General features: G+C 36.8%; 2 protein-coding genes across 2 annotated transcripts; both read right to left on the minus strand.

The window, feature by feature from the left end:
- Window positions 1–348: 348 nt before the first annotated feature.
- LOC132547099 (DBH-like monooxygenase protein 1) lies at window positions 349–5,182 on the minus strand (the record flags this gene model as incomplete). Its single annotated transcript, XM_060210854.1, is given in 10 exon segments — window positions 349–510; window positions 1,151–1,317; window positions 1,504–1,606; window positions 1,926–2,020; window positions 2,023–2,116; window positions 2,295–2,378; window positions 3,280–3,456; window positions 3,991–4,147; window positions 5,030–5,125; window positions 5,127–5,182. Coding segments are annotated over 10 exon segments (1,191 nt in total), but the record flags the coding sequence as incomplete, so codon positions are not given.
- Window positions 5,183–15,507: 10,325 nt separating this feature from the next.
- On the minus strand, window positions 15,508–26,978 carry LOC132547100 (DBH-like monooxygenase protein 1). The gene is made up of 12 exons (XM_060210855.1): window positions 26,844–26,978; window positions 25,697–25,915; window positions 24,750–24,899; window positions 24,331–24,507; window positions 23,305–23,388; window positions 22,855–23,046; window positions 22,270–22,372; window positions 20,703–20,869; window positions 19,986–20,168; window positions 19,663–19,722; window positions 18,601–18,840; window positions 15,508–15,689 (listed from the first exon to the last, which is right to left on the minus strand). Exons 1-12 carry the CDS (start codon window positions 26,976–26,978, stop codon window positions 15,567–15,569), a joined length of 1,833 nt encoding a protein of 610 aa, XP_060066838.1. The 3' UTR covers window positions 15,508–15,566.
- Window positions 26,979–27,540: the final 562 nt, after the last annotated feature.

A 27,540-nucleotide genomic window follows, 5' to 3' on the forward strand; every position in this document is an offset into this window, starting at 1 on the left:
ACCGTAAATACAATTAACCCCCAGTTTGTCAGTCTTAAACAACATACAAAAAGTCATTAAATTTATCAAACGGCATTAAAGAAAGCTTAGTCTATTAAAATGTAATATTTGCTACATGTATTTATTATAGGTTTTAATGAGATGGTAAAGATAAAGAAATTAATGTATTTAGTCAATGGATATGAATTTTCGATTTGAACCGAGAACGGAGAAACAGAATGAACTTGGAATATTAATTATGCATAATGTTAACGTAATGCTACTTTCACATTGATAAGTGTTACCCACTGTCAACAAAGCATAAAACAGGCAAACTCTGACCTAAAGATAATAAGTATATGAACAGTTTTAATCGTCATTTACCGGATAAATCATTTTCTCTCCGGAAAGGTAACGCATGTCCTGATAATAACAAGCATAATTCTGATCTGCAGCCAGAGGTTTCTCTCTGCCCAAAAGATGGGAATGTTGAAAAATCGCAAATGCGTGTATGCCCTCGGCTGGTACCCCATGAAATTACAATATAATATATAATTTGTATATCAAATACATAACTTGAGTGAAATTAATACCATATACAACAAGAACGAGTTTCTTACCGGTTTCTGTAACAAGAAAAAAATATAAACACGGAAAGTGTTGACCTTGTTTACAAACTTTGGTTGCAGTTCAATGATAAGACCTGTAGTAAAATGCCGCCAATCAATATTCAAATTCACTATTCCAGAATTAGTTTTGGAAACATTATAACTTATAACATGAAATTAACAAATATAGTAGTCCATTATAAGTCCATTTTACGGTAGAAATATGTATGAAAATTAGACGATAACAATGTAGAACTATTTTATTCCGCGCTTGAATTTCTGTGAGTGCGTGAAACGCCATTTCCGTCAAAGATATTCATGTCAGCCAATCGGAACACGCGAAATTGTTAAACCATGCGTGGTATAACATATATGTTTATACAACAGTTGGAATAATTATGTGATGCCTTGAGAGTTGAATGACACCAACCCATTGTGGTAGAAATACTATATCTATCATATAATTGTTCAGGCTGATGTTGCCAACGACCAAGTCGGTTGAATTTATTTAAGAATTCAATTCATGTGTTTCAATATAGCACATCTACGTCATGTTAACCTACTTTTCCGAGTAGTTCCGAAGGACAAAATGCTTTGGAGACCAAAGCTGTTTGCATAGGTGGAATAAATTGCATGGCGGACACGCCCATTGCAATAGTAAGGAGTCCGGCGTCATATTTCCGGACGGTTGTTGTCATGGTGATACGGATACCGGAACTGTCCACAATATCTGTAGATATAAAGGCATGTATTGAAGAATGGAAGAATGAAAACGTAAATCACTGACTTAACTTAAATAGATTGGAGTTCTGTTTTATTGTTTGTTTGTAGGTTTTGATGTTTGATTTGTGTTTATGTCCATGTACATTTCGATGCTAACATTAGAAATTGCTTTGAACTTTCACTTGTTACTTGCCTGACTTTACCTGGGGATTGTCGTAATGTGTATGCATTACGAAAAAGTCCGCGTCATGGTCAGTTCCGAGGGAATATCCGGCTTCAGGAGGGTAATAAAATGACTGTAAACAAAAATAAATAATTAATTGACACGAATGGAAATTTCTCATAACATAAGTGGTTAACATTAAGTATTCGTCACCTTGGATGATAGTCTTTAAAGGGATAAGCCTTGTTCGTCCGCTTTCCGGACGTAAATTGGCGAGCAAACTCAACCTTTTTCAATAATTTATTTTAATAGAGTAACGAGAAAGAATTAAACCACAGCATTGTTTATACATCAGTCCTGAACCAGTTACTAACCTACTGTTTTCTCTAACATCAGTAAACCTGGTATTTTTTTTATGTCTGGCGAGTGTCCAAACAGGACTATTTGTATACCTCTCCTCCGATGGCCCAGGCGATAACTGCATTAGTCGGACAACCTCGAAAGGGTTCCGGTGCAGTGTTACTCTTATTGCATCGGAACACGGTGCGTCATAAGAGCCCAGTTCAGCACCACGCTTGTTACATTTGTAGACACCGATGTGATGCACGTTCAGTTCGTTTCCAGGCGACACAATTGGTTTATACTAAATTTTAAAAGTGAAAAATACATTGATCTTTATTCGATAGGACGTCTTATTCACAAATCAAACATTTTGATTTTAAACTTCAAGTTTATCAATATAAAATTTAAGGAATATATCAGATCAAACATAGCAATACATGTGACGTAAGAAAGTTTGTCATGTGATATCGAAAGTGTACCTTGATCATATGATGTTTGGAGGTAAGGTTTGCCAACGAGAAGCCTCGACACGAATAAGTCGTGGTGTCTGAAGGGACTTTGTACTGAAGGATAGAGATAAAAAAATATTGCTATATATATTTTTTATTTTGAAATTTGGCATGTTTTCCACAAAAGCGTTTTGTACGTTCCTTCCTAATTTTCACGGTAATAGACAATTGTGATAAAAATTTACAAATCTTTAGGTACTTTTATTTTAAGGTCTAATGGAAGAATAATTTCCATTTTCACAACAAATTAAAAAATATTATCAGTTACAGAATCAGATGAAATGGACATTAAAATAAAACAAACAAAAACATTTTTAAAAAATAACATTATAACACTCAACAAAAACAAAGTCATGGATGGTTTCGGTCTGTTATCCAGCAGACCTCTTTATATAATAATAAGATTTTTTTGTTTTCTATTCACATATTGCTTCTTTAAGATATTTCTAAGTCTTTATTACTTGTACGGTGCAAATGTACCTATATATTTAACAAGGTCACATAACAAATACATTGTAGCTGTACTGCCTTTTTCTACATACGTTTCAGTGTCCAAATGAAATTAAATATTTCATTAATTAATCACATTATTGATATAATTGTGACTAGTTTTTAACTTTGTTTAAACAAAAAATCAAGATCTAGAAACTAATTTTGAAGCTTAAGTAAGAACACTGAAAAGTCAGGGTCTTATTTTGTTTAATTTACTCTATTTTTTGTTGAGAATACAATAAAATCGAAAAAAATATTAATTAAATTAGTAGAGAAGCCAATAGTAAGTCTTATGTCTTTCTGCTTTGATCTTTTGGTAAAATCTCGAAAATTTGGCACATTGATTACAAAAACTAATAAGATCAAACCAATTCTTATAGGCGTAAACACTGACATATTATATTTGTCCATGACATATAACCTGTACCTTACTTCTGTAAAGAAATAAACACTTTGATATTACATTGTCATGAAGAAAATCGTGCGTGACTATGTCGCTTGGGAAGTTGACATCATCAGCTGTCAGTGAAGACGACAACAACATGACGCTCTTTGCTCCCCTCCTTGTGGCGCCATGGTACGGGATACCACCCGTGACGTCATCAGGATGGTAGGAGAAGATAATTCGGGAGGTGTCTCTCTGAAATCATGAAATGTCAGTAAAGAGAAGTAAATACTCGGAATATGAAAACTTATTGTCAATAGAAAATAAAGTTTCAATTATCTTCATTAATGCAACTTTTAAATTTATCGAGGTTAGAAGATGATTCTATTTCTGCCAATAATATTCCTACATCCAAAACTTGTAGTATTTTCTTGTTGCAGTCGATTTTACACTCAGGGGCGTGTTCTTTGCATGACGAATTGTTTTCCAATATGTCGTGCTTCGAGATGATCCAGGTTGATAACAAAGATTTAGATATCATCATAATGATCTCATTTGGCAACTTTCTAATTCCTTATGCGATATGAAATAAGGCGTGTTTGATTGTCGTAAGTAAAGGTGTGAATCCAATGTTAGTTACCGTTTTCTCATTTGAGAACGTTCGATTACATGTTTGGACTGAAAATATTTCGAAAATACCAACATGTCAACATAATTACAAAAAAAAATAAACAAGTAAAACGCAGATTTTTATATCTACATCAAAATATACATGTGTTCAACACGTACCGTAATAATCATATCATCAACACTGTCACATGTGTCGAGTTTGCGCACAAAGGTAAGGACGGTACCGGAAGCAGTTTCCTTGCCAGAGATGAGGTACCAATCGTGAGATTGGTCAACTATCGGCGGTGCATGTCCGACAGTGTGATAATCCTTTTGAAATGGATTAGATTAGATTTATCAACGTTATTTATGTATCTAGTGCGTTAAAACGTTGCATCTAGCTAACACAAGGTTGCATTGGTTACAAGTCAGAGTTGAAATTTGTACTAACAAATGTATGTAAACAACACGTTTCATTGTATTTAGAACTGGAACCAACAGAGGCTATTAAATATAACATAAAAAAAAAACATCTTTTATGAAAATCACGTGACCATGAAGGGTTTAATTTCAAGTGCCCAGTTAAAATGATTTTATCTAAAGTATATGTCACATGTCAGTAAATATATTACGCTAGCACAATTTTCAGAACCTTTCAAATTTTTAAACGTGAGTTTACAATTAAGTATGAACAAGTCACTTAAGTGTTCATTTTGCGAATTACTTACATCAAAATTTTCAGATATGAAGTACAGATTTTTGCAACAAATATTCTCTTTAAAAAATCTTGTCCTCTTTTTTCTATAATTTCCTAACCTAACTGTAGTTTATTCTTTTTATTACACGTTTCTCTCTCCTACATTTTCGTCCGTGACCAAAAAGAGCAGATTTAAGATGTAACACTTGTTACTATTTTATACATCCTCAGAAGGTGAAATATGACAGTGAAACAAATTTGTTAACAATGGTCCAAGGGTGGAAATAACCCTGCGGTGAAAATAACCCTGCGGCGAAAATAACCCTGCGGCGAAAATATCCAGGTTTACAGTAAAACCACCCAAATCCGCGCCGCTCTCGCTTTGCATATTTGTTTATCAACACTACTATTAAGATGATGAATAAGTTAAAGATGTTGCTTCACCATACAAACATCAAATGAGTTCGAATGCGCTCCAATCATGCCTTGGACCTTTGTTAATAGAAAAGATGTTGATACCTTTAGGATTGACCGTCCTTGGCCCCACCTACAATAACGTCAGCCGGGAACATCTTGCCGTTCGGAGACAGTCCGAATCCAATATACCCTTGCGTGTTCAAAAGTCACGTGGGTGTCGTTAGCTGTCCAAAATAGCCAATACTTACCAGTAGCATTAAGTTGATGTTACACCATACAGTCGGTTCGTCCTTCTAAGGCTCGTCAGTGATGTTACACCATACAGTCGGTTCGTCCTTCTAGGGCTCGTCAGTGATGTTACACCATACAGTCGGTTCGCCCTTCTAGGACTCGTCAGTGATGTTACACCATACAGTCGGTTCGTCCTTCTAGGGCTCGTCAGTGATGTTACACCATACAGTCGGTTCGCCCTTCTAGGGCTCGTCAGTGATGTTAAGGGCCTTAATTTTGAAGTCTGAGAGGCAACTTAGAAAAAAGTCAAAATCTAGATGGGGAGGTGTAGCTGCCCAATGATTAAATAAATTTTGTTATTTTCATTTGTCAGATAATTTTTTAATAACGTCAAGTAAATGCGCATTTTCTGGACGGTACGACTATTCATGTGAATGAAAACGTTGCATGCAGGTAACGGCAAATCCCGATGACATCATCATTATCTTCCGCCTGCTTTATAGATTGAAATAACAGAGTGGCCATGGTGAGGCAAATCGTGTGATACAGACAGCTTTCATATGGTCTAGAATTTCGCATGCATACATTTTTCTTTTTAGCCATGGGGTTTATATATGTACATTTCACAAAATTCCAACAATCCGCTTTTGTATAACAAATTGTGTTTTCATTCGAAATTTAAAAAAAAGAAACATCTCCTCTATTATTATATATGTAAATCTGTTTCCGTTTCTGGAAACTCCATATGTAGAATTTGGAAGCAAACGCCTGCCAAATGATGGATAAGTTATCACTTTGAGCGTACATGCACTTCTTGGCTATGTTAAACATCACTTTGTGTGTTCTAAGTCATGTGTACACTTCCTACATTCTCTTCCAGTCATGTAAGCTTTCTATAAGATCATATATCAGAGCTTGAAGAGACAACATTTCATTATTTTGACTTTTTTCTTTTTCGCCAGCATATACCGATACATTTACAAATCTGCGCTCTCTCGATATTTTGTGGTTTTTGCCTTCACTAGTGTCAACTCTTCGACAAAAGTTCTTTCTATTTTTAAAAGCTGTGAATGAGTTGATCATTCAAATGTTGACAATGAACAACGACTAACATAACTGAACTATTTACTTTCCAACTGTAGCTTTCACATGGCATAAAGCAAGACAAGAACAGCAGCATTACTATAATTGTATTTTGTCACGACTCTAACTTTCCATGCAAAGTTGATATAGCACTTTTAATGTCCTTTTAAACATTAAGTATTCGACTAACGTGAGTTCAAATGTTGTTTAAAGTTGGGCGGGGTTCGACGAAAAGCTTCGAACTATACGGGGCCTTCGAGTGATACGAGATCGAGATAACGAGATTCGACTGTACGTTTATGTTATATTGAAGACATAGATTATTGTAACGTGGGAGAATTGAATGGTTTACTGTTTATATTGTTTAGTGTTTTTAGAAATTTGTATGAAATGTTATCGTCTGAATGATTTTCAAACAATTATAAGCACAAGCTTCATAAAATATATTTCCGATTAAAAGACTTGCGTAAAGGATATTAAGACATTTCAAGACACTTCAAAAATGTACCCATCATGACATGTCTTTACTTTGGAACGTTCCAATGTCGTTTCTGATCAATTACGAACGAGAATACCATATAGTTTGATTTTGTTTTAAATAGCTTACTATCCTATCGTAACAGCTGTATGATGCAGTAGCAATCTGCATTTGGCTTTACTGTATCTAATCATTTATTTTTATTTTTATAAAGACGTTATTCACTTGTGTGTCTTTTGCACAATCTACGGTGGTCGGTCATTTAAAGGATTGTTCTTTAAAGCACTTCATTTAAGCGAGTATTTAATTTCGCGAAAGGTAAGCGACTGTCTACTATATCCATGAAGGTTTTCAAATCGTGTTGCTGCTCGCGAATAAACACGAAATATAATCCCTCGCGAAAAAAAGTGATGAGCAGTACGTGAGACGCTCAATAGAAAAAATATTTTGGACAATGTAGCTTTCTTTTAGTTAATAGTTTGTATATACTACTCACAATTTGATAGGAATCACACCTAATAATTAGCAAAATTTTCTTTAAAATAAAATGATACCTATTCCTTATATTTGTTGGTTTATATCTTTACCGAGGTCTATGTGTATCGAGTGTTTATGTGGTCAGTCACCCGTAACGCCTGCACTTCACGTGTACACGCACGAGCCTCCTACGTGCAGATTGTCATCAATACGGTTTTGGCAGAATATCTCGCTTTTTGCTTTACATTTTGAATTTTAATGGTTTCAAAATGCCCCGACAGCAGGCTAGAAGACGTCTAAGCACTTCAGATATGGACAGGGGCATTGGTATGATCCAGTCTGGTAGGTCACAAAGGGAGGTGGCCAATGACCTTGGTGTGTCCCGCATGTGGAATCGTTACCAAAATTATGGAACTCTCTCCAGAAGACATGGTGGGGGTCGGGAACGACTTACCTCGCAGCGTCAAGACCGCTATCTTGTTATTGCAGCTCGACGTCAAAGGTTCATCAACGTTACGTCACTACGTAATGACTTCCAGAATGCCACCGGAACTCGTATCTCCACACAAACTGTGAGAAATAGACTTCATGATACTGGTTTAAGGTCGAGCAGACCTGCTTTGAGAATTCCTTTGACGTTACGACATGTTTAAGCTAGACTTGCTTGGGTTCGTGATCATGTGAATTAGAACCTCCATGACTGGTCCCCCGTACTTTTTACAGACGAGTCTAGATTTTGCTTAGATTTCACTGACCGACGTGCCAGGGTGTGGCGACTACCAAATGAGAGGTTCCATGCCGCTAACGTTTCTCAACATGACCGATACGATGGTGGATCTGTTATGGTTTGGGGTGGCATTAGCATGCAAGGCAAGACCGACCTTCATGTGTTCCTTAATGGCAGTTTGACTGCACAAAGGTACTGTGACGAAGTCCTGGACTTGTACGTCAGGCCTTATGCTGGTGCTATAGGTCCGGAATTCATTTTTATGGATGATAATGCGCGATCACACAGAACTCGTGTGACTGAACAGTATCTGGAAAGAGAAACATTTGAGAGGATGGACTGGCCAGCCCAATCTCCATATCTCAATCCAATAGAACACGTGTGGGAAACATGCTTCAGAAAGCTGTTTCGGCGAGAAACATCCAACCTAGAACGCTTCAGGAACTTCAAGCAGCTCTCGTCGCTGAATGGACAAGTATTCCCCAAAACCGGATACGAGACTTGATCAGAAGCATTCGCCGCCGCTGCCAGAGCGTAATTGATGCTCGAGGACGTTATACTCGATACTAACACTGTATTTGTTTCGTAGCACTTAATTTTTCCCTCCTTTTGTCGTAATATGCGATTTTTGGGGTATCTGTGTACAATGAGCATTGAAGCACATTAATACTGTTATTCTACGCTTGGTGATGTTAAATCGTCATCTTATAATGCCGAAATATGTATAAATTGAACTGTAGAATATATTCTTAAAATAGATACCGTTACACATTAAAGACCCAATCTACGTAAAAATCACTATAAAAAAACCAAACTTTCTCTTATTTTCCCCGTAATATATGTAGCAAAACAAATACTTTCCTTTAATTAATGAAAATAAAACTGACTGTTTTCAATTTAAATAAAAATTGAAAAAATCGGAAAATAAACAATGTGGGACCCACAATAATTCATACATTACCTCTCGTAGCGATGACATTGCGCATGCGCATATTCCGCGTGTGTAAACATGGCAGACACAGTACCGACGTCCACCAGTCGCTTCCTTTTTTCCAATCATACATCAGGCCGGTTCTGAATTCTTACGTTATAATTGTGCGTCGTATCGTTTCTAAACTAATTATTCCTTCTAATAATTTCCCAAAAACTGAATGTTTAACACAGGAATACATCAAGTCTACGACAAGAATTCGCAAACAATGTTTGTAAACAAAAACTTACCGTAGACATATCTGCATGTGCTTCCTCTATAAGTAGAAACCTCAACTCTCGCGAGATCAGGTCATGAACTCTGACGTGGTTCGGTAACGATCGTAATTTCGATGGCGGCGTGTTTAAAATGGAGGTGTGTTTACAAATAGCGAGTTTCAACTGCTCATATATCAATACATTATGCACAAAGTCATGGTAACTATTGTTTGAATAACCTAATTTTAACTACATCTTAGAGAATATCTCAATAATTGTGTGTGATTCTACACTAAATTTTTGGTGAATGTTACGTATATTGGGGCTTTAAATAAAAAAGTTATCCCAATCAAACTATGAGTAGTATATATCTCCCAATACCAAAACTTCCTTTTGACCTAGAAGAGATTTGTCATTTTCACCTTAATAGAATTTTTCTAAGTTAAGTCAAACAAAATGATACCAATGGTATGTAGTGTATACCTTTGTTAAAGACTGTGGTTTTAGAATTAGATGTTAGCCAGTTACACGTTACATATTTTTCCGGTACTGTCATAGGTGTTTAATTCATACAGAATCCACGGGAGCGGGTGTATTAATCGTGTTTTGATTATGATGGACCATTCCAAGCCGTAGTAGTTTGCCCAAGTTGTGCTCTGTTGATTAAAGGACTTTAATCAAAATGGCCGACAGGTGGTCATTTTGGACTTCGATAACGAAAGTTTGTTTTCTGAGAAAAACATGATTTTTTTTAATGTTTCCTTTTTAATTTTATATAAAAGTTCCCTGTGGTCCATTAGTTGTGCCCTTTTGATTTTCAGAAAAACAAAATGGCCGAAATATGACCATCTTGAATTTGGTAGTTAAATCATATCATAATGTCTTTTTATAATATGTGGATTTGTAACAAATACTCACTTCGATGGTGACAATAACATTAAAGATATCAGTGCCTGAAATCTGGAGACAATATTATAATGACATCTATAGCCTAATACTCGTGTAATACAGACGAACTGATTTGTGAACCTAATATATAAAAAGGTATGACACTACAGTAACTCAATGCCAAACTTTTGTCCAGTCTCTCCTTAATTTGGTGTGAAAACCTGACCGAATTTGTTGCTTGTACCACAATGATCGTCAGCAATCCGACCAAAATGGCTGGCTATATAAACATCATATTCTGGTTCTGACTTTCCTGTGTTCTGACAGCTTCAAAATATCTCGTATAATAAATACATCTGAAATGTATTTCGAAATATATATTTCGCAAGTGTATGGTGTGATGTATACTTGAAGATGAGGTTGTTTACAAGTCATATACACTAAGGTCACTTGATAATCACAAGGTGTTTAGTAAATACATTTGTAGCTAGCAAGATATAGGGTTTTGTCACGATTCGAGCACATGTTCTGTGCATTTATCCTTGTTTGCATCACCTTATGGAATAGGAGCTGATCTAATTAACATCTAGTGGGTCTTAATAAAATGATTGATATCTTAAATTTTCCAATATCCCGGACAACACCTGGGCTTGAACAATTGTTTCGTATTTTTGTATTAAAATGAAATTAAACGAAATAAAGAAGATGTAAAGTTCTTTTCTGACACAAAATCTGTTTTAATGCATTTAACAATGCAATGAGTCTAAGCATGAAAGAAACTGTAAGGTGCATTTTCCGGGGTTTTGTACAGTGTTTCGTGTCGTTAAGTTGTATTGGAATGTGCTATCTATTTGTATGTGTTTTTTCACAATCACCGACGACATTTTGCCTTGTATAAATGTGAATAGTTTCGTTCTTTGCAGTACTTGATGTATATATAGTAATCACCGTGTGCAGCGACGGGAAGGTATGGTTATGTATATATACTAACACGAAAAAGAAACGCCGGGTACACTAAATATACTACAAATGATTTATTGCTTGGCCTAGAATAATGACACTCGGTCAGGTTGATGTGTTGTTCGTGGTCACTAGGTACACGTGTTTAAAATCACACAATACCTGACCTCCGCGCTCTTTGCGAGGCACGTGCTAAAATACAAGAATCCCGTGCAGGGGAAGGTCATTGAGTTTGCCAATGGAAATTTTCAGTCTATTTGATAATGTTCAAGTATTCGGATTGATTTTTCAAATTTTGATTCGAATTAAGCAATTTACATCCATGCCACGATTGACGGAAGTCCAGCGCGGACAGGCTATAGGAATGCTTTTGCAGGGCCAGGGCCAACTTCAGGTTGCTGCACATTTTGATGTGCATATTCGGACAATTCAACGTGTGCGAGTGACGGGGAGGGTCATCGACCGACCGCGAAGTGGACGTCCGCGCGTCACGACGCCACATCAGAATCGGTTTATAAGACTCTTTCACTTACGTAATCGCGATCTCACAGCTACCGAAACTGCAAATAACACTATAGGCAGTCATTGCCGTATTCTGTGATATAAGTAAAGCGTTTGATAGGGTTTGGCACAGGGGTCTTATACATAAATTGGAAAAATCTGGCGTTTCTGGTAAATTGCTATCTTGGTGCAAAAATTATTTAACTGACAGAAGTCAAAGGGTTGTTATAAATGGTATTTTCTCTGAAACCCAAAATATCAAAGCAGGTGTACCTCAAGGTTCAATATTAGGTCCTCTCTTCTTTTTAGTATATATTAATGATATAGTGAATGATATTAGTTGTAAAATAAAGTTATTTGCTGATGACACAGCCTTGTATATCATAGTTGAAAATCCCACGATTGCTATTAATACCATCAATAATGATCTTTCAAAAATACATGTATGGGCAAATAAGTGGTTAGTAAAATTTAATCCAGACAAGACAGAATCTTTATTAATTAGCCGAAAAACTATACCAGGAATTTATGATCCTATCACTATGGACAATGTCAATGTAACTAATGTAAAATCTCATAAGCATTTAGGGGTGTTATTTTCTGATGATGGTACATGGAAAAATCATACTGATTACATATTAAAGAAAGTGTCACCAAGACTAGCGGTTTTAAGAAATTTAAAAAACATACTTGATAGGAATTCTCTCCAAACAATATATTTTGCTTTTATCAGACCTATTTTGGAATATTCTGACGTAGTTTGGGATAATTTACCCAATTATTTATGTCAAAATTTAGAAAACATCCAAATAGAAGCTGCAAGAATAGTTACAGGTGCTACTAAATTGTCAAGTGTTAGTTTATTGTATAAAGATGTGGGTTGGGAAAAACTTTCTAAAAGACGGGAAAATCATAAACTCTTGCAGTTTCATAAAATGTATCATAAGAAAACTCCATTTTATCTATCCAGTCTAATTCCAAGTAAGGTATCAGATACCCACAGACATAATACTAGAAATTCAAACAATTTACTATTAATTAATTGCAGGACTCAGTTTTATAAAACATCTTTTTTAAATTCTTCAGTACATTTATGGAATTCTTTACCAATCGACATTCGCGAAAATCCGTCTGTCAGGATTATCAAAAGATTTTTACAAAAAGAAAATGTAATGATTCCACACTATTTTAATATTGGAAGTAGAAACCTTCAAATTTTACATACACGATTGAGACTTAAATGCAGTAATCTCAAACAACATTTATACTTAAGAAATCTGGAAGAAAGTCCATTTTGTTCATGCGGGTTAGTAGAAAGTACCCACCATTTTTTATTGTCTTGTGCTAATTATAACATAATTCGACAAAATACTTTACTTCAACTAGATATTACTCTAACTGAAAAAACTCTATTATGGGGAAACGACACTTACTCTAATCAGAAAAATGAACAAATATTCTTGACCGTGCAAAATTATATCAAGCTTAGTAAACGTTTTACCTAATATTTTTTGTCCTTTAATTCTTATTATAAAACTGTACATTATGTATTGTTTCATAGATCTGAATGGAGCTTTGAAAGGTAACCTTTTTTACATACCAATAAATTAAGGCGCCACTACTTAAGTTGTAAATTACATTTTGTAATTCTATCCACCACATGTGCGTATACGTAAGTTAATATGTTTTATTGTTATGTCCAAATATTACTTTTTCATCCAATGTCGATGTTAGGTGTTCCATTTCCGATTTATATTTGTCTTTGTATGTACATGGGAAAGGAATTAATATAAGCTTTAAGCTTGTTTTCCCATCCCATAAGATTATGCGTACCTGTCTGTAATTAAATGCTTATTACTGAATAAAAATATTGTTTAAACTAACCGCCATATTCATCTTGATACGGTTCGAAACCGATTACGCGTCATTGGCCTAAGAGCCCGACGTCCCTATTGTTGGTCTCCTGCGCGTTGCCAACGCCGATTGGCTACACTCGCCCAGAAATTTTCCTATGAAGCAATGGAGACGGGTATTCTTCAGTGACGAATCCCGGTTCACTCTCTACCGTTCGGACGGGCGACGTCGTGTATATCGACGTCGAGGGGAACGTTAAACCGACGCGTGCGTCGCTGAGCGGGATAGGTTTGGCGGTGGTTCAGTATGTGTTTGGGGCGGTATCTCCTATGGGTTTAAATCACCCCTGATCGTGATTGACGGTAATTTAACCGGCGTAAGGTATAGAGACGAAATCCCTCGCCCAGTTACCGTGCCATGTGTGCAAGCACGGAACCTGATATTCCAGCAAGACAATGCCCGGCCCCATGTCGCTAGAGTTTGTAAGCAATTTCTTGCCAACAATAAAGTAATCCCAATCGATTGGCCAGCATTCAGTCCAGATTTGTCTCCAATTGAGCATTTGTGGGACGAATTGGATAGGAGACGTCCAAATGCCCCCACTAATCTGGTCCAGCTCACACGTGCCTTGCATGAAGAATGGAATAACATTCCCATTGCAAGGGTTAATACCCTGATGAATTCCATGCATAGAAGAATCAGGGCTGCGACAGCTGCGCATGGAGGGCACACAAGATACTGACATGTCCGGCCGTGTTGCGCAATACAAGTAGGGTCATCGCTAAAAGGGGGATATTTTTGGCAAAATTAGCATTGATAATCGATAGAACCTTCAACAGATGGTTCCAAACAGATGAAATTGTATACAAAAAGGAATGAAATAATGTAACATTAAATTATATAATTTAAAAGAATCTTGTTGTTGATGTCTCTATAGACCCGTCCTCATATTACCTATGTTGTTGGTGTCTCTATAGACCCGTCCTCATATCACCTATGTTGTTGGTGTTAAACAAAGTCATTCACGTAACCCTTTATGAATCGAAGTTCTTTCAGTCTAACCTTTTTGATGTATGAAGTTTTTACACGGACCATTAACTATGCTAATACAGTCATTGACACCTCATGATTCGAAGCTTTTTGGTAGTGCCGAAACATCGAAGTTTGACTGTATGTCTGATGGTTCCAGTTTCGTAAAACTGGTTTCTCAAAAGCTACGTCCGTAAAGAGGCTTCACTAATGCAGACAAACTTTGTTATAAACTATCCATTAATATTTGTTCACCTAAGTATACAAATGGTTAGTGTGGTGCGCAGTTTGCTCCCCCTCTGTCTAGGTTTTTGCCTCCTTTGGGTTTTCTTCGATCAAATCCTTTGCTCCGGTACATAGCGTCACTGACTGTGTTAGAAAGCCAAAACGGCTGTACGAGACAGCTTTATTCATTGCTCTACAATCTTATAACCAGTTTGTATTACATATGATATTTACCTTTGTGTCTTTTTGTAAAAACGCGTACCTTCAAACAATGACTGCATATATCTCCGGTGAGTTTGGCCAAATTATCGAATCTTATTACTCCCATTCAAATGATTTCAACATCTCAGGTCCTTAGCATAATCCTGTCCTCTACCTAGGAACGGTTGAGTGATGTATTTTCGTTCACTGTTTTACTGTACAGTATGTTCTATTCTAAATTTGTATATGTGGGCACTATGTATTTGTGTGCCTTCTGTACTGTACAGTGTTTACAACATACCATTACATCTCTATCGAAACGGAGCTGGAAACATAAATGTCACAACTCAGTAATAAAACGAAATGTCATCATATCAATTTGACAGATAAATGAACGACGACATTAGAGCTGGGGTTTCATGGACCTATCAGAAACGTTGTTTTATTACTGAAATACATAGACAATTCTCATAGTCCTATGTTTCATATGTTGCCATGGTAATTGACTTTGGAATTTATTGATGTTTCATATACATTCAAGTCAATCGTTTTCACGTTTGTTTCTATATTAAGACTATTTCTTGTAGAATGAATAATAAAATGCAAATGAATGACGAATAATTTTTATTTATTCAATTGATATTTGTATCAAGAACGACGTGTAAATTATTCTTCGTGAAGCAAGATCAACTGTTCAATTTACAGAGGTACTGAGCATAATTGTTTTAATAATATTTCTGTATGACATGTAGCTGTGCATATGCTCGTGATGTTACTTCCTCACGCCTACGTCAATCAAATCATTTCTTCTTTCTGCCAAGAAAAGCCAAATTAGGGACAGGGCCAGCGTGGGTATGACATCTGGTATCTTCTGGAGCTACGTACGGGTAGTTTGTTGCATGCTCCGGTGTCATCACATGCGTCTGAAAAAACATGTTGGTTTTGAAATTACACATGAATTACATGTATTTAGTGTGTGGCATATATATGTGTATGTGTGAGAGGAGGGGCTAGGTGGGGAGGGTGTGTGTGAGGGTGTGTGTGAGGGTGTGTGTGGATGAGGGAGGGTTGTGTGAGGGATGGTGTGTGTGAGGGTGTGTGTGAGGGTGTGTGTGGATGAGGGAGGGGGTGGGTGGGGTGTGTGGGTGTGTGTGAGAATGTGTGTGTGGGGAGGGTGTGTATGTGTGTGAGGGAGGGGGTGGGTGGGGGTGTGTGTGTGTGAGAATGTGTGTGTATGTTTGAGGGATGGGGTGGGTGGGGAGGGTGTGTGTGAGGGTGTGTGTGTATGTTTGGGGGGAGGGGGTGGGTGGGGAGGGTGTGTAAGGGTGTGTGTATGTGGGAGGGGTGAGTGGGGAGGGTTTGTGTGTGTATGTGTTGGGGAGGGGGTGGGTGGGGAGGGTGTGTGTGACTGAGAGATATGTGTGTGTGTGTGTGTGTGTGTGTGTGTGTGTGTGTGTGAGAAAGGTGTAAGATGTGTGTGTGAGAGAGAGGTGTGAGGGTGTTTGTGTGTGAGAAAGAGAGGTGTGAGGGCGTGTATGTGTGAGAGAGAGAGGTGTGAGGGTGTGTGCATGTGTGGGAGGGTGTGGGTTGGGAGGGTGTGTGTGTGTGAGGCGTGTGTGGGGGGGAGGGGTGGGTGGGGAGGGTGGGTGTGTATGTGAGAGAGGTGTGAGGGTGTGTATATGTGTAGTGGAGGGGGTGGGTGGGGAGGGTGTGTGTGTGAAAGAGAGAGAGGTGTGTGTGTGTGTGTGTGTGTGTGTGTGTGTGTGTGTGTGTGTGTGTGTGTGTGTGCCGCTTGATCATATTATTGAAAGGTAATACACAAGGACTAGAAAGATTAGTTTTTAATTTGCGAGTGAAAAGAACAGAAGGTGTATGTATTACCTTTTCTTTTTCTCTTAACCTTTCTAAAAATTATAATTGAACCGTAGTAAAATGTTAAAATGAACTTTTTATATTCATTTAATTACACGTGACCAGCTACTAACATATAATTAAATCCAGGATGAGCTTTTGTAACGATTAAACATAATTCATGGAAAATGTAAACGTGTGTGTGTGTGTGTCATCCATACTTAGTGTCCCTATATCATAACACATACTTATTAGAAATTCAATAAGAGGATTAAACCATTCTGTTGGAACCACACATACAGATTAACATCAAGCACGGCAAAGAATAGAAATGCATTGATAAATACCTCAGACTAAAATCAAACCTTAAAAAAACCTCGAATGTATCGAAATACAGCAGACCGTAACGGACGTTCAATATTTTATCGGCGATCAGGAATATAGAGAGAACACTACCTTTGGGAGCTTTGTTCATGTGACATCCCAGGCTTGCCAGGAAAATCACACTTGGCTTCGTTTTGAAGACTTCATGAAATCCTGCCTTTGTATTGTATATATACAACAGGAAAACCATTCATTTCTAAATATGCCACTTTAAGAAAACTACCGGAATCAGACAGCAAAGTAATGTCGGGTATTACATTTTGTAAATTGTGACAATCAAATTCGGTTCCCATACTCATTCAACTAATTGTTTTTAACTATGTTTAGATAACATCATTTTGTATTATGAGAAGGGTAACGTATATTGAACGTATGTAAAACAGATTCACTACACCAGAACTCATTAGCTTCAAAATATCCCCATATTTCAGCTTTATTTTTCCTTTTAATTTTTTGCGAAAATATTGCTTCGTGGCTTGTTACTTTAAATGTGAATACCTTTCGATAGGTTGCTTTAATAGGTTGCTTTGAATTTTAAGTGAATCAGCACCGTGTATGCTAATGACGCTACACCCACATAGACGATTTCATGAAACCAATATGAGAAAAAATATTTAAGGGAGGAAAGTGGGAGAGAGTCTGTCTAAAAAGGGGACATTTAATACGTCACTATGTCCAAATTGTACAACATATTTAAATGAGTTATTTGAATATGCAAATTGGATTTTACTCTATATTTCCGGTCTTCGCTTGATCAAAGACTACATATTATAAAAAAAGTAATACACAAGGACTAGAAAGGGTAGTTTTTTAATTTGCGAGTGAAAAGAACAGTAGATGTATGTATTACCTTTTCTTTTTCTCTTGACCTTTCTAAAATCTATAATTGAACCGTAGTAAAATGTTAAAATGAGCTTTTTATAAGAGATCACACTTGTGTAATGTATAGTATATATATATGTGTGTGTGTGTGTGTGTGTGTGTGTGTGTGTGTGTGTGTGTGTGTGTGTGTGTGTGTGTGTGAGGGTGTGTGTGTGTGTGTGTGTGAGGGTGTGTGACTGTGTGTGTGTGTCTGTGTGTGATAAATAGCCTAGAAGTAGATGAATTTGTTTAAGAAACAATTGTTGCGCACTTATATAAATCATGTCACCAAAATCGATCTTGCCTCGATTGTGTAATTAAATACATATGTGTAAAGTACATATAGTGTTTTCTGCTCTGAACGTGTAGCGCTGAGCTTATGGCATTTTTCATATGTTGATTATAAAAATATGTTATGAAAATACTAATTCACCGTTGAACTAATTTGCTAGAAAGTGACAGTGCTTTATACATTACTACACCAGTTGTAGTTCTGGTATAATGACTTTATCGCATCTTCGGTAAATGTGCCTATTCATCATTGAACTTATTTGTTTACAATTGATATCACGCAATGAGTATATTGCGCCAAACCAATTGCGTTTACTATACATACACATGCAAAGGCTCGTAATAACAATGGAGCTTGACAGATAGCGAAAGTCACTAAACTTTACCACAAGGACGCCGGATGTTTGGTCTAATGACTGATGAAGAAAGATTACTTTAAAAACTTACATTCACTGCTGCACCTTCACCAATACCAAAATGATAGTGGATCGAGTTATCCAAGGCTGTCTGGAATTTTGATCGCACTGAGGGATTTGTCCAGTTCCAAGAATTAAACATATGTTGAACATCTCTAGGATCGGACGATAACGTGTTGTAGAGAGGAAGACTTAAACATGAGTCAAGGGGCATGCGCGGGTAGTAAGCGATGAAGGACAGGCACATCTCCTCTTGGGTAGATAATCCTCCCTGAAGTAAAAGAATAGTGGCGAGTGGTTCACTCAATATATATCTTACACATCTACAATGACAACCATTTGTATAGTTACAATCATCAGTCTGTTTGTAAGCATTTTGAGGCGGTGTCAACGTCTACCAAACAAAACGGCACACAGGAGTTCCGTCGCATGCTTTTCAAAGTATTAAGAGTGATGACCACAGCCCTGACAGCACAGACTTATCTGTGATATCAGCTTCCTGATAAATACAAACCCATCTGAACAGGGTTCGAATCAGGACACCTCGGATATTCCTCTCAGGTTGAACACGATCCGATGCTCTACGGACTAAGCTGTAGCGATCTTTGTGATCTGTGGCATGGTTGGGTGTCACAGATGATCCATCGTCCTCAATCTACCCTGTCCTTTACATACATATGATCGACATATAACATTTATTTTCGCGTGTGTGCTTTTCTTTCCGTTGTATTGTTTTATCTAAGAATTTTTATGACACGGAATTAAGCTTTTCCAACATGCTACGGTTTTCTTTAAAGAGATATGAAATGAAAAGCTAGTATCACTAGGATTTTTACCATTTCAGGTTGCACTATCAGTTAAGTCAGCATTGAAAATGTTATGATTAAAATATACAGGTGCCTGAGCATTCCATGTCAACAATGAACCGTGAAATCTCCTATTTTTTAGATTTCATACACGAAGCATTTTCAATGTTTTGTCCTAGAAATAATGGCAATAAAAACCACACAATATCGATGTAAACAATACATCTAAATTATTTTGTATACCAACAATAGTGAGTGCCTAAATCGGTGGTACTCTTACCACTTACCAGTGTTAGTCTCCGTCTGTGACTGGAATCGTAAACACATTTCACTTCAAGTTTATCTCCCTGCAAAATTAAAACGATATATACAGACAGCATACAGTTTTTAACTGGCCTTTCTTAACATAGTTGAATTATTTGAATAATGATCTGCCGGCAGTAGACATTAAGAAACAAGAATAGCCTATGAGAGCCGTATCCTTATATGTTGCTCAACAACAGTTGAAAATCGGAAAAGCTTCTATTCCCAACACCGCGATAAGGCGTCCCGTAAGCTACGCAAAATATCTTCGTTAAAACATTTTTTTTCCATATCTGAATTTACATACAGGGAGCACAGTCTTCATTTTGGGGAGGTAGCGCATGTCTTGGAAATTGAAGTCGTAATGTTTATCCGCTGCCAAGGGTTCGAGCTCCCTTCCATTTCGGTAGTGACGTGTGACCATTTGTGTCCCTAGGAGATGGGAATGTTGAACCATGGCGAACACGTTAATACCCTCTGATGGTACTCCCTGTCAAAAACCACGAGTTGATGAAGAAAACATTCTTTACGGTACATGTGCATCAATGAAACATTTTCGATTGTGAATTTTCATTTTCTTAGTAGTAACATTCTCTGTGAGTTTGAATTTAAACCAATAGGTACTAGTCCCTTCAGAGATTCATATTTTTTGTGATAATGTCAACAAAAATGTCGGTCAAACTGATTTAATTTTTAAAGAATACATATTATTGATGTGATCTTAATATACATCTTCGTCTTTTACCAGGATATTTATCAATGTGGTATGAGATTCGACTTTAAGATCATATCATGAATTTTAATCAAATTGTCCTACCGTAGGTTAATGGAAGTTTGTATGTCATTTCTTAAACGTTTTGATATAAAAATAGACAAGTCATAAAGTTTGGTACTGTGACATAGGCTACTTAATGTGTTGGACAAATTGATAAAGTTCTATTGCTCTCTGAATTAATTTTGGACTCTTAAACGTACCCGTGCGTCCCATCCTTCATTAACTTCAGCATGGCTTTTTTTCACTTACCGTGCTGAGAATTTCAGAAGGACAATACCCTTGTGAGACAAATGCGTCCTCCATAGGGGGTATAACTTGTTTATCACTAACGGCTATTCCGATTTGAAGAAGTCCGGCGTCGTGTGTTCGGAGTGTTGGTGTCATAGTGATTCGGATACCGGAACTGTCGACAATGTCTAGAATGGATTCAAATGAGCATGTTACGTGACGAGAAACAAGAGAAATATGCTGAGTTCCTAATAATTTCACATCAGAAACATAATTTTGTTTTGTTTTGATTTTTATGGGGGAGGGTCTTCTTTCACTACAAAAATGTCCTTGGATGACTAACTCATCACACGTGCACACTATCTTTCATTGACCTTGACATGCTATCAGGATGCAAACTTCAAACACGTGATGTGTACACATTTTATCAAGATCAAGTGTTCTGTTTTCTTGTATAAAAATAGATGAAATCGTCATTGAGGATTAAATCTTTAATTTTATTTTGCTTTACAAATGTGCAGAATAAGGGGATACTTAATAACTGCCACTTCCTGTAACAATGTTGCACTTTTGCATTTTATCTCGTGTAATATAAGATTTTGTGACGTCAAAATTAGATGAAATAATAAAATAAAGTCACAATTGCAAATTACATGGTGGCGTTCAGGCCCCAGCTGCCCGAAGCTTGATAAGAGGTAACAACAGCTTAGCGATTTTTTTAATTTGCTGCAACTTTAGAAACAAGGAATTTCAAAAGTGTGTTATCTGAGGTATTTCTCAAAATAATAGATACCTTTCGAATTAAATTCAAAAGCATTTTTTTCTCTGCCAGTCATGCGACTTTTAAGCCTTTGACATTATTGCCGGTCTGTGAAATCTTAAGTAGTTGATTTCAAGTGTCGACGTTAGATTCTGCTTTGAATAGATATTGTATCGATGAAAGGAAATATAGGATAAAAATATATTATCACGTATCAGACGTATGTTTCTTTTACTCTAAATTTGGAAGAAAACACACAAACGAGATAAAGTCACAGTACGTACATGAATTTAGAGGTTCATCGATTCACGAATCCGTTTAAACTTACATATGAACTGATTGTGAGGCTAGGTATATGGAAAAAAAACTGCAGTAGTGTTAGAGATTGTACGTCACATCATGAAATAGTTTTACTGATTAACATTGCTTTTACCGAAGACCGAAAGTAGATAGGATAACGAAAATTTGGAAAGAAGAGAGTAATCATAACCGACCCCAGATATGGCTACACGAAGGACAGCTATCAACCACGTGACAAAGGAGAGTGGAAAATCTAATTATGTAAGAAGTTTAAAATATATTACACCGTGACGGGTATAAGATACTGTTTATCATACAGCATGTTTGGGCAGTATATTTTTTTTCGATACGTAGACAATCATGTGACGTCATCAAGACGTGATTTATTAATGACGTCTTATTTGTGGTGTTGTAATGTCTTACGCACCATATCGCATGACACATCAGGCAAGTTGTGTGATCGAGAGAATTCGAGATTCATCTCTATACCGTCTCAAAGACAGATCTTCACGATGTAAACTAGCATACCTGCTTTAGCCGTTGGATTGTCGTAATGTGTCTCCATGACGAAGAAATCGGGGTCGACATCTGTGCCGAGTGAGTACCCGGCATTCGGAGGGTAGTAAAACGCCTATAATTACAAATTGACAAGAAAATAGTGCAATACCATTCTTCTATCTGAGCTTCAACGACGCTTTATAGGAAATACCTCGACAAAAAGCGTAAGGAGATGTGCTGTACCACCAGAACTTAAGCAGGTAAACGAAAAGTGCTGTCCTTATGAAAAGGTAAGAAAATTGCTTGTTTAAGTAAACACAACTCCATATACATTAGATCAGTACTGGAATTACCGTAGAATACCTATTTTGGTGACAATGTTTTTGCACAGTGGAAAGAAACTGATGATAGCGCATTGAATATTAAAATTTAAAAAAAAAAATCATTTCAAATATTGGATTACGCTGTACACTGCTACGCTGTGGCTCAAAATATTAAGTATGCAAATTCATTGGTTACAATCCAAAGCAGCTCAAACATAATTATATAACTAATTATAATTCTGTTCTAGGTTCGTCATATATTCTTTAATTCAAATTCATTCTTTCAACGTACTTTGCCTCCAATAGCCCAGGCAATCACCACCTCACTCAAGCAACCGCGTAGAGCTTGCGGTACGTTTCCGGAATGATCACACCGGAAGGTTGTGCCATCATATGAAGCCAGTTCAGCAGCCCTTTTGTCACATTTAAAGATGAGCACGTGGTGCACATGTAGTTCATTTCCGGGTGTTACAACTGGTTCATACTGCGGAAAAGTATACGTACTTATCACGCGCATAGTCTTCTTTTGTAAACATATTAAAAAAATTGATTGCGCTTTGAAGAAAATACAAACATATTTTTGGCATTATTTTCGATACTTTTCTATACATGCTTTATAAATTTGTTTAGATAAAATCATATAAATGGATAAATATGATAAATTGATTAATAAATTTCATTTCATGTTGAATTACCCATTTATTCAGAAATGATCACGTGACGTGCATATTACTGTATTTACCTTAATCAGGTGATGTTTTGAGGAAAGGCTGGGAAACTTAAAAGCTCGACATGAATAGGTTGTCGTGTCAGAGGTAACATGCAACTGTTGATAAAGAATTATCAATTTTGATTAGAAACATAAAGATGGCTTACGAAAACATTGTTTATAACAAGAAAACATGTTTACATTAAAAATAAATCTAATTTTTCAGATCTGGTTCTGGACTTAGGAAGTCTGTTTGTTTTGCTTAATGCGTTTATCGCCCATGAATAGTCAGGGTTAATTAAGTGCTGTAGAGTGCAGCTTACATATTGAAAGTCGTTCGAGAGGCACAATAACACAACAGACAGAACAAAACGGTCGGTGATCTCGGTTTCCTGAGAAACACATACCATCACAGATAAGGATCGAACTACACACCTCAGATCTTCAACTGAGAAACACATACCAATACAGAGAAGGATCGAAGCACACACCTCAGACCTTCACCTGAGAAACACATACCATCACAGATAAGGATCGAACTACACACCTCAGATCTTCACCTGAGAAATACATACCATCACAGATAAGGATCGAACTACACACCTCAGACCTTCACCTGAGAAACACATACCATCACAGATAAGGATCGAACTACACACCTCAGACCTTCACCTGAGAAACACATACCATCACAGATAAGGATTGAACTACACACCTCAGATCTTCAACTGAGAAACACATACCAATACAGAGAAGGATCGAAGCACACACCTCAGATCTTCACCTGAGAAACACATACCATCACAGATAAGGATCGAACTACACACCTCAGATCTTCACCTGAAAAATACATACCATCACAGATAAGGATCGAACTACACACCTCAGACCTTCACCTGAGAAACACATACCATCACAGATAAGGATCGAAGCACACACCTCAGACCTTCACCTGTGAAACACATACCATCACAGATAAGAAATAGGAAGTTATTAGTATAATGATAACTTATGTGGCAGGAGCAGACAGAAATAAGTGTTAGCATAATGAAATCTCACATTGTCATGGAGAAAATCAAATGTGACCGTGTCGGAGGGAATATGGACATCATCGGCTGTCAGAGAAGAAGACAACAGCATGACACTCTTTGTTCCACGTCTGGTGGCGCCATGATACGGGATATAACTCGTCACATCATCGGGATGGTAAGAGAAAATGATTCGAGTAGTGTCATCCTGTTTAAAATGCGGAAATGTGACAAAAATAAAAAATATATATACAAATACGACAAAAAACATACATTAAAAAGTTAATGGAGATGATACATGTTCATATATATATAGTTTTACATGTGTAGCGTCATTGATCTTTTTCAAATGAAAAAAAAAAGAAAAAAAGATACGACATCAAAGTGGAACAATGCACACTTCTATCAAATGATGAAATTGTAGCGTTGTTTAGCTCTGGTAGAACATACCGTGATCACCATATCTCCAACACTATCACATGTGTTGAGTTTGCGCACAAAGGTAAGGACGGTACCGGAAGCAGTTTCCTTGCCAGCGATTAGGAACCAGTCTTGTGATTGGTCGACTATCGGTGGTGCATGCTGGGTAGTATGGTAGTCCTGTGAAACGAAACCAATCATATTATTTTTCTGTAAACTCATAAAAAAAAGGTTAGAAAATGCAGTTAGGGAAAATCTAAAATTAGATACATTTAAAAATACATCTCATTACATGTTTTACGTCCAGGCCATATCGGAATTTATCTTTAACAAGACATACAAGTAACGCACCTTTGAAAGAAGGGAATTACATGTCACCTTACAACTGTTGACCAGGAAGGGGAGATTCATTTAGTCAAAAAATGTTCTCTGTTGGTACATGGTTCGTTTGGATTTGTCTTTTCTATTCTATCCCAAGGGTACAAACTGGGATGGAGATGTCACTTTTAGCTCATAAACCTATATCGTAAACGAAGACTTGTAACAGAGGGAGTAGTGTAGACGATGAAAGTACATACTACCTTACTGGCCTCAAATAGTGCAAACTTCCCATATCTTTTTTAAGTTGTATTGTTTGCCCTTGGGAGTTGAAATGGAGAGGCCGTGCTAGTTTCATCCCAAGCTGTGTCAATATGAGGCTGCACGGTGGGGACACGTTAAACAACATGGTGAAATCTGACTTGCTAATCTATGTAAATACTGCTCACCATTTTCTGTACTCGGATTTATTTAATCGATAATACATGATCTTGAAACAAATTAGAAAGCCAGTTTGTAAGGTATTATATTCACGTACATGTCTTTTTTACAATCCGTTTACGTTGTAAAAGCACTGAGGAACTCGCTGTGACATTGGCTGATTTTGAGTTGGTCTGACCGTCCGTACTTTCGTCCATTCTAAACCAATCATGACATACCTTGAAGTAGGTTTGACCGTCCTTGACCCCGCCTATGATGACGTCAGCAGGAAACATCTTTCCGTTCGATGAGATTCCAAATCCAACATAGCCGTGAGTATTCACGTGTGTCTCAAAGGTCACGTGAGTGTCATTGGTGGTCCAAAATAACCAGTAGTTGCCCTCAGAATCCAGCTGAGCATAATGCTCAAAATGGCGGGTCGGCGTCGGTTTTGATACCTGTAAAATTTTCATCTTTTAAAATTGTTTTCGGTAAATAAAACACAAAAATATTATACTAAAGTGCTACACATACATCAAGTGTCAGACAGACAGACGAGTTTAAAAAGTTGTCCTTGTAAAAATAATCCAACATTTTATTATTTTATTGCGATGTTTCAAATCTATTGCATGTTTGTAATTTCAGTTTGAAGCCATTTCAAATTTTCCGCAATTTGCAAGATTACGAAAACAAGTGTGCATTATAAAGCACCATTTTCTAACTTAAATATATTTAAATAAGGCAAAATCATTAGATTTAGTTAAAATTTAATTGTCGAATATGTGAAAAATGTGTAGTGTCACTGATTTCTGGTTCGTCACTAGTAAAACTAACAGCCACCACAGTAATGTTCTGATTGATTGTGCGATTACAGTGTGTCTTATTTTAACAATCGCTCATTTGATAAATGTAAAAATCTAAGGTACAAGTTTGTGTCATCATTTCACAATCGATAGTATGACACACTCAGAAAATAGTTCATAGGTATTTTTAAAGTCACAACTAACCACCCACATGACAAGTACTGATAAATGTAGATGTATACAAACATTTCCTTTCGTCTTTTATCTATAAAATGATTTTTAGGATCTGTTATCTTTTATCTAGCTCTTAACACTTTAAAATGACACATTTGTGACGAATTTCTTAAATTGTATATCAAATGTTAACGAATTTTAGATCCTGTTTATCTTATGATCGATTATCAAGGCATAGTTTGGATCTTTCCATTGAATGCAATACAATCTGTTACGTCAATTCTAGTGAAATTCACTGAATAAGAAGATATTCGCGTGACAAATGAAATCATTACCCAAGTATATTGACAGACTGAATCAGGAAATCACGTGATAAATTTCAATTAAAAATGGTAATATTGGATTTTACCTCCTGGGCGTTCGAACTCCTAACTTCTCTTTCTTTAACGAGCTCAGCAAGCCTCACATCATCAACGAAATCAATTGCGTGCACAAATGACAAAGCCAGCAGACTGACCACAACTGGCAGGTTCATGATGTCCATCTTCTCTCTCGTGTATGTCGGTGACCAAACACTTATATAAGAACCTAATCACCTCGGTCGCACAGGAATGTAAACCTTCGTTATCTCTCAGAGTCAGAAAAGAGGGTCTCGTTACTGTTGATGTGATTCAGAAACACTCCAAAGATAGGTAAACACTCATGGAGATTTCAGAACATAGTTTGCTTTAATTCCAAACTTGTTGACTATTGTTAAGTAACACGAAATGAGATGGTACAAACGAGTATATATATGAGGCTTTCAAAACTAGATTGGCATAATGCTTGTTTTGTGTTGCATGTTTAAGAATTAGTGTTATCGCTCATTTAGCTGTGGAGAAAGAATGTGCATGCTTTGTTTGACTGCACAACTCAACAGTGGTCTAATTTATGACCTCTGTGTAGAATGCTCGTGTTGATTTTCTTTGTGTTACTCTCAAGAGACACTTAAGAGACCAAAATGGTCTTGATGTTGTAAATATATATTTCTTTAAGATTAAGACGAATTAAATCTTGTTGATAACACGATATTTGGTTGAGTTTAATTATTTATTGAGTATAGTACA

This window comes from Ylistrum balloti, unplaced genomic scaffold (assembly GCF_031769215.1).
Source record: "Ylistrum balloti isolate Yb309-2 unplaced genomic scaffold, AGI_CSIRO_Ybal_v1 Utg369934, whole genome shotgun sequence".
Classification (NCBI taxonomy): domain Eukaryota; kingdom Metazoa; phylum Mollusca; class Bivalvia; order Pectinida; family Pectinidae; genus Ylistrum; species Ylistrum balloti.

Excerpts from the sequence above, each read along its gene's own strand:
- LOC132547100 (XM_060210855.1), bottom strand. The coding sequence starts at position 26,978 with ATGGACATCATGAACCTGCCAGTTGTGGTCAGTCTGCTGGCTTTGTCA. Across the intron at positions 23,389-24,330 it reads TTGATTTTCTCCATGACAAT|TTGCATGTTACCTCTGACAC; the intron begins GTGAGATTTCAT and ends CTTTATCAACAG. Across the intron at positions 22,373-22,854 it reads CCTGGGCTATTGGAGGCAAA|GCGTTTTACTACCCTCCGAA; the intron begins GTACGTTGAAAG and ends TTGTAATTATAG.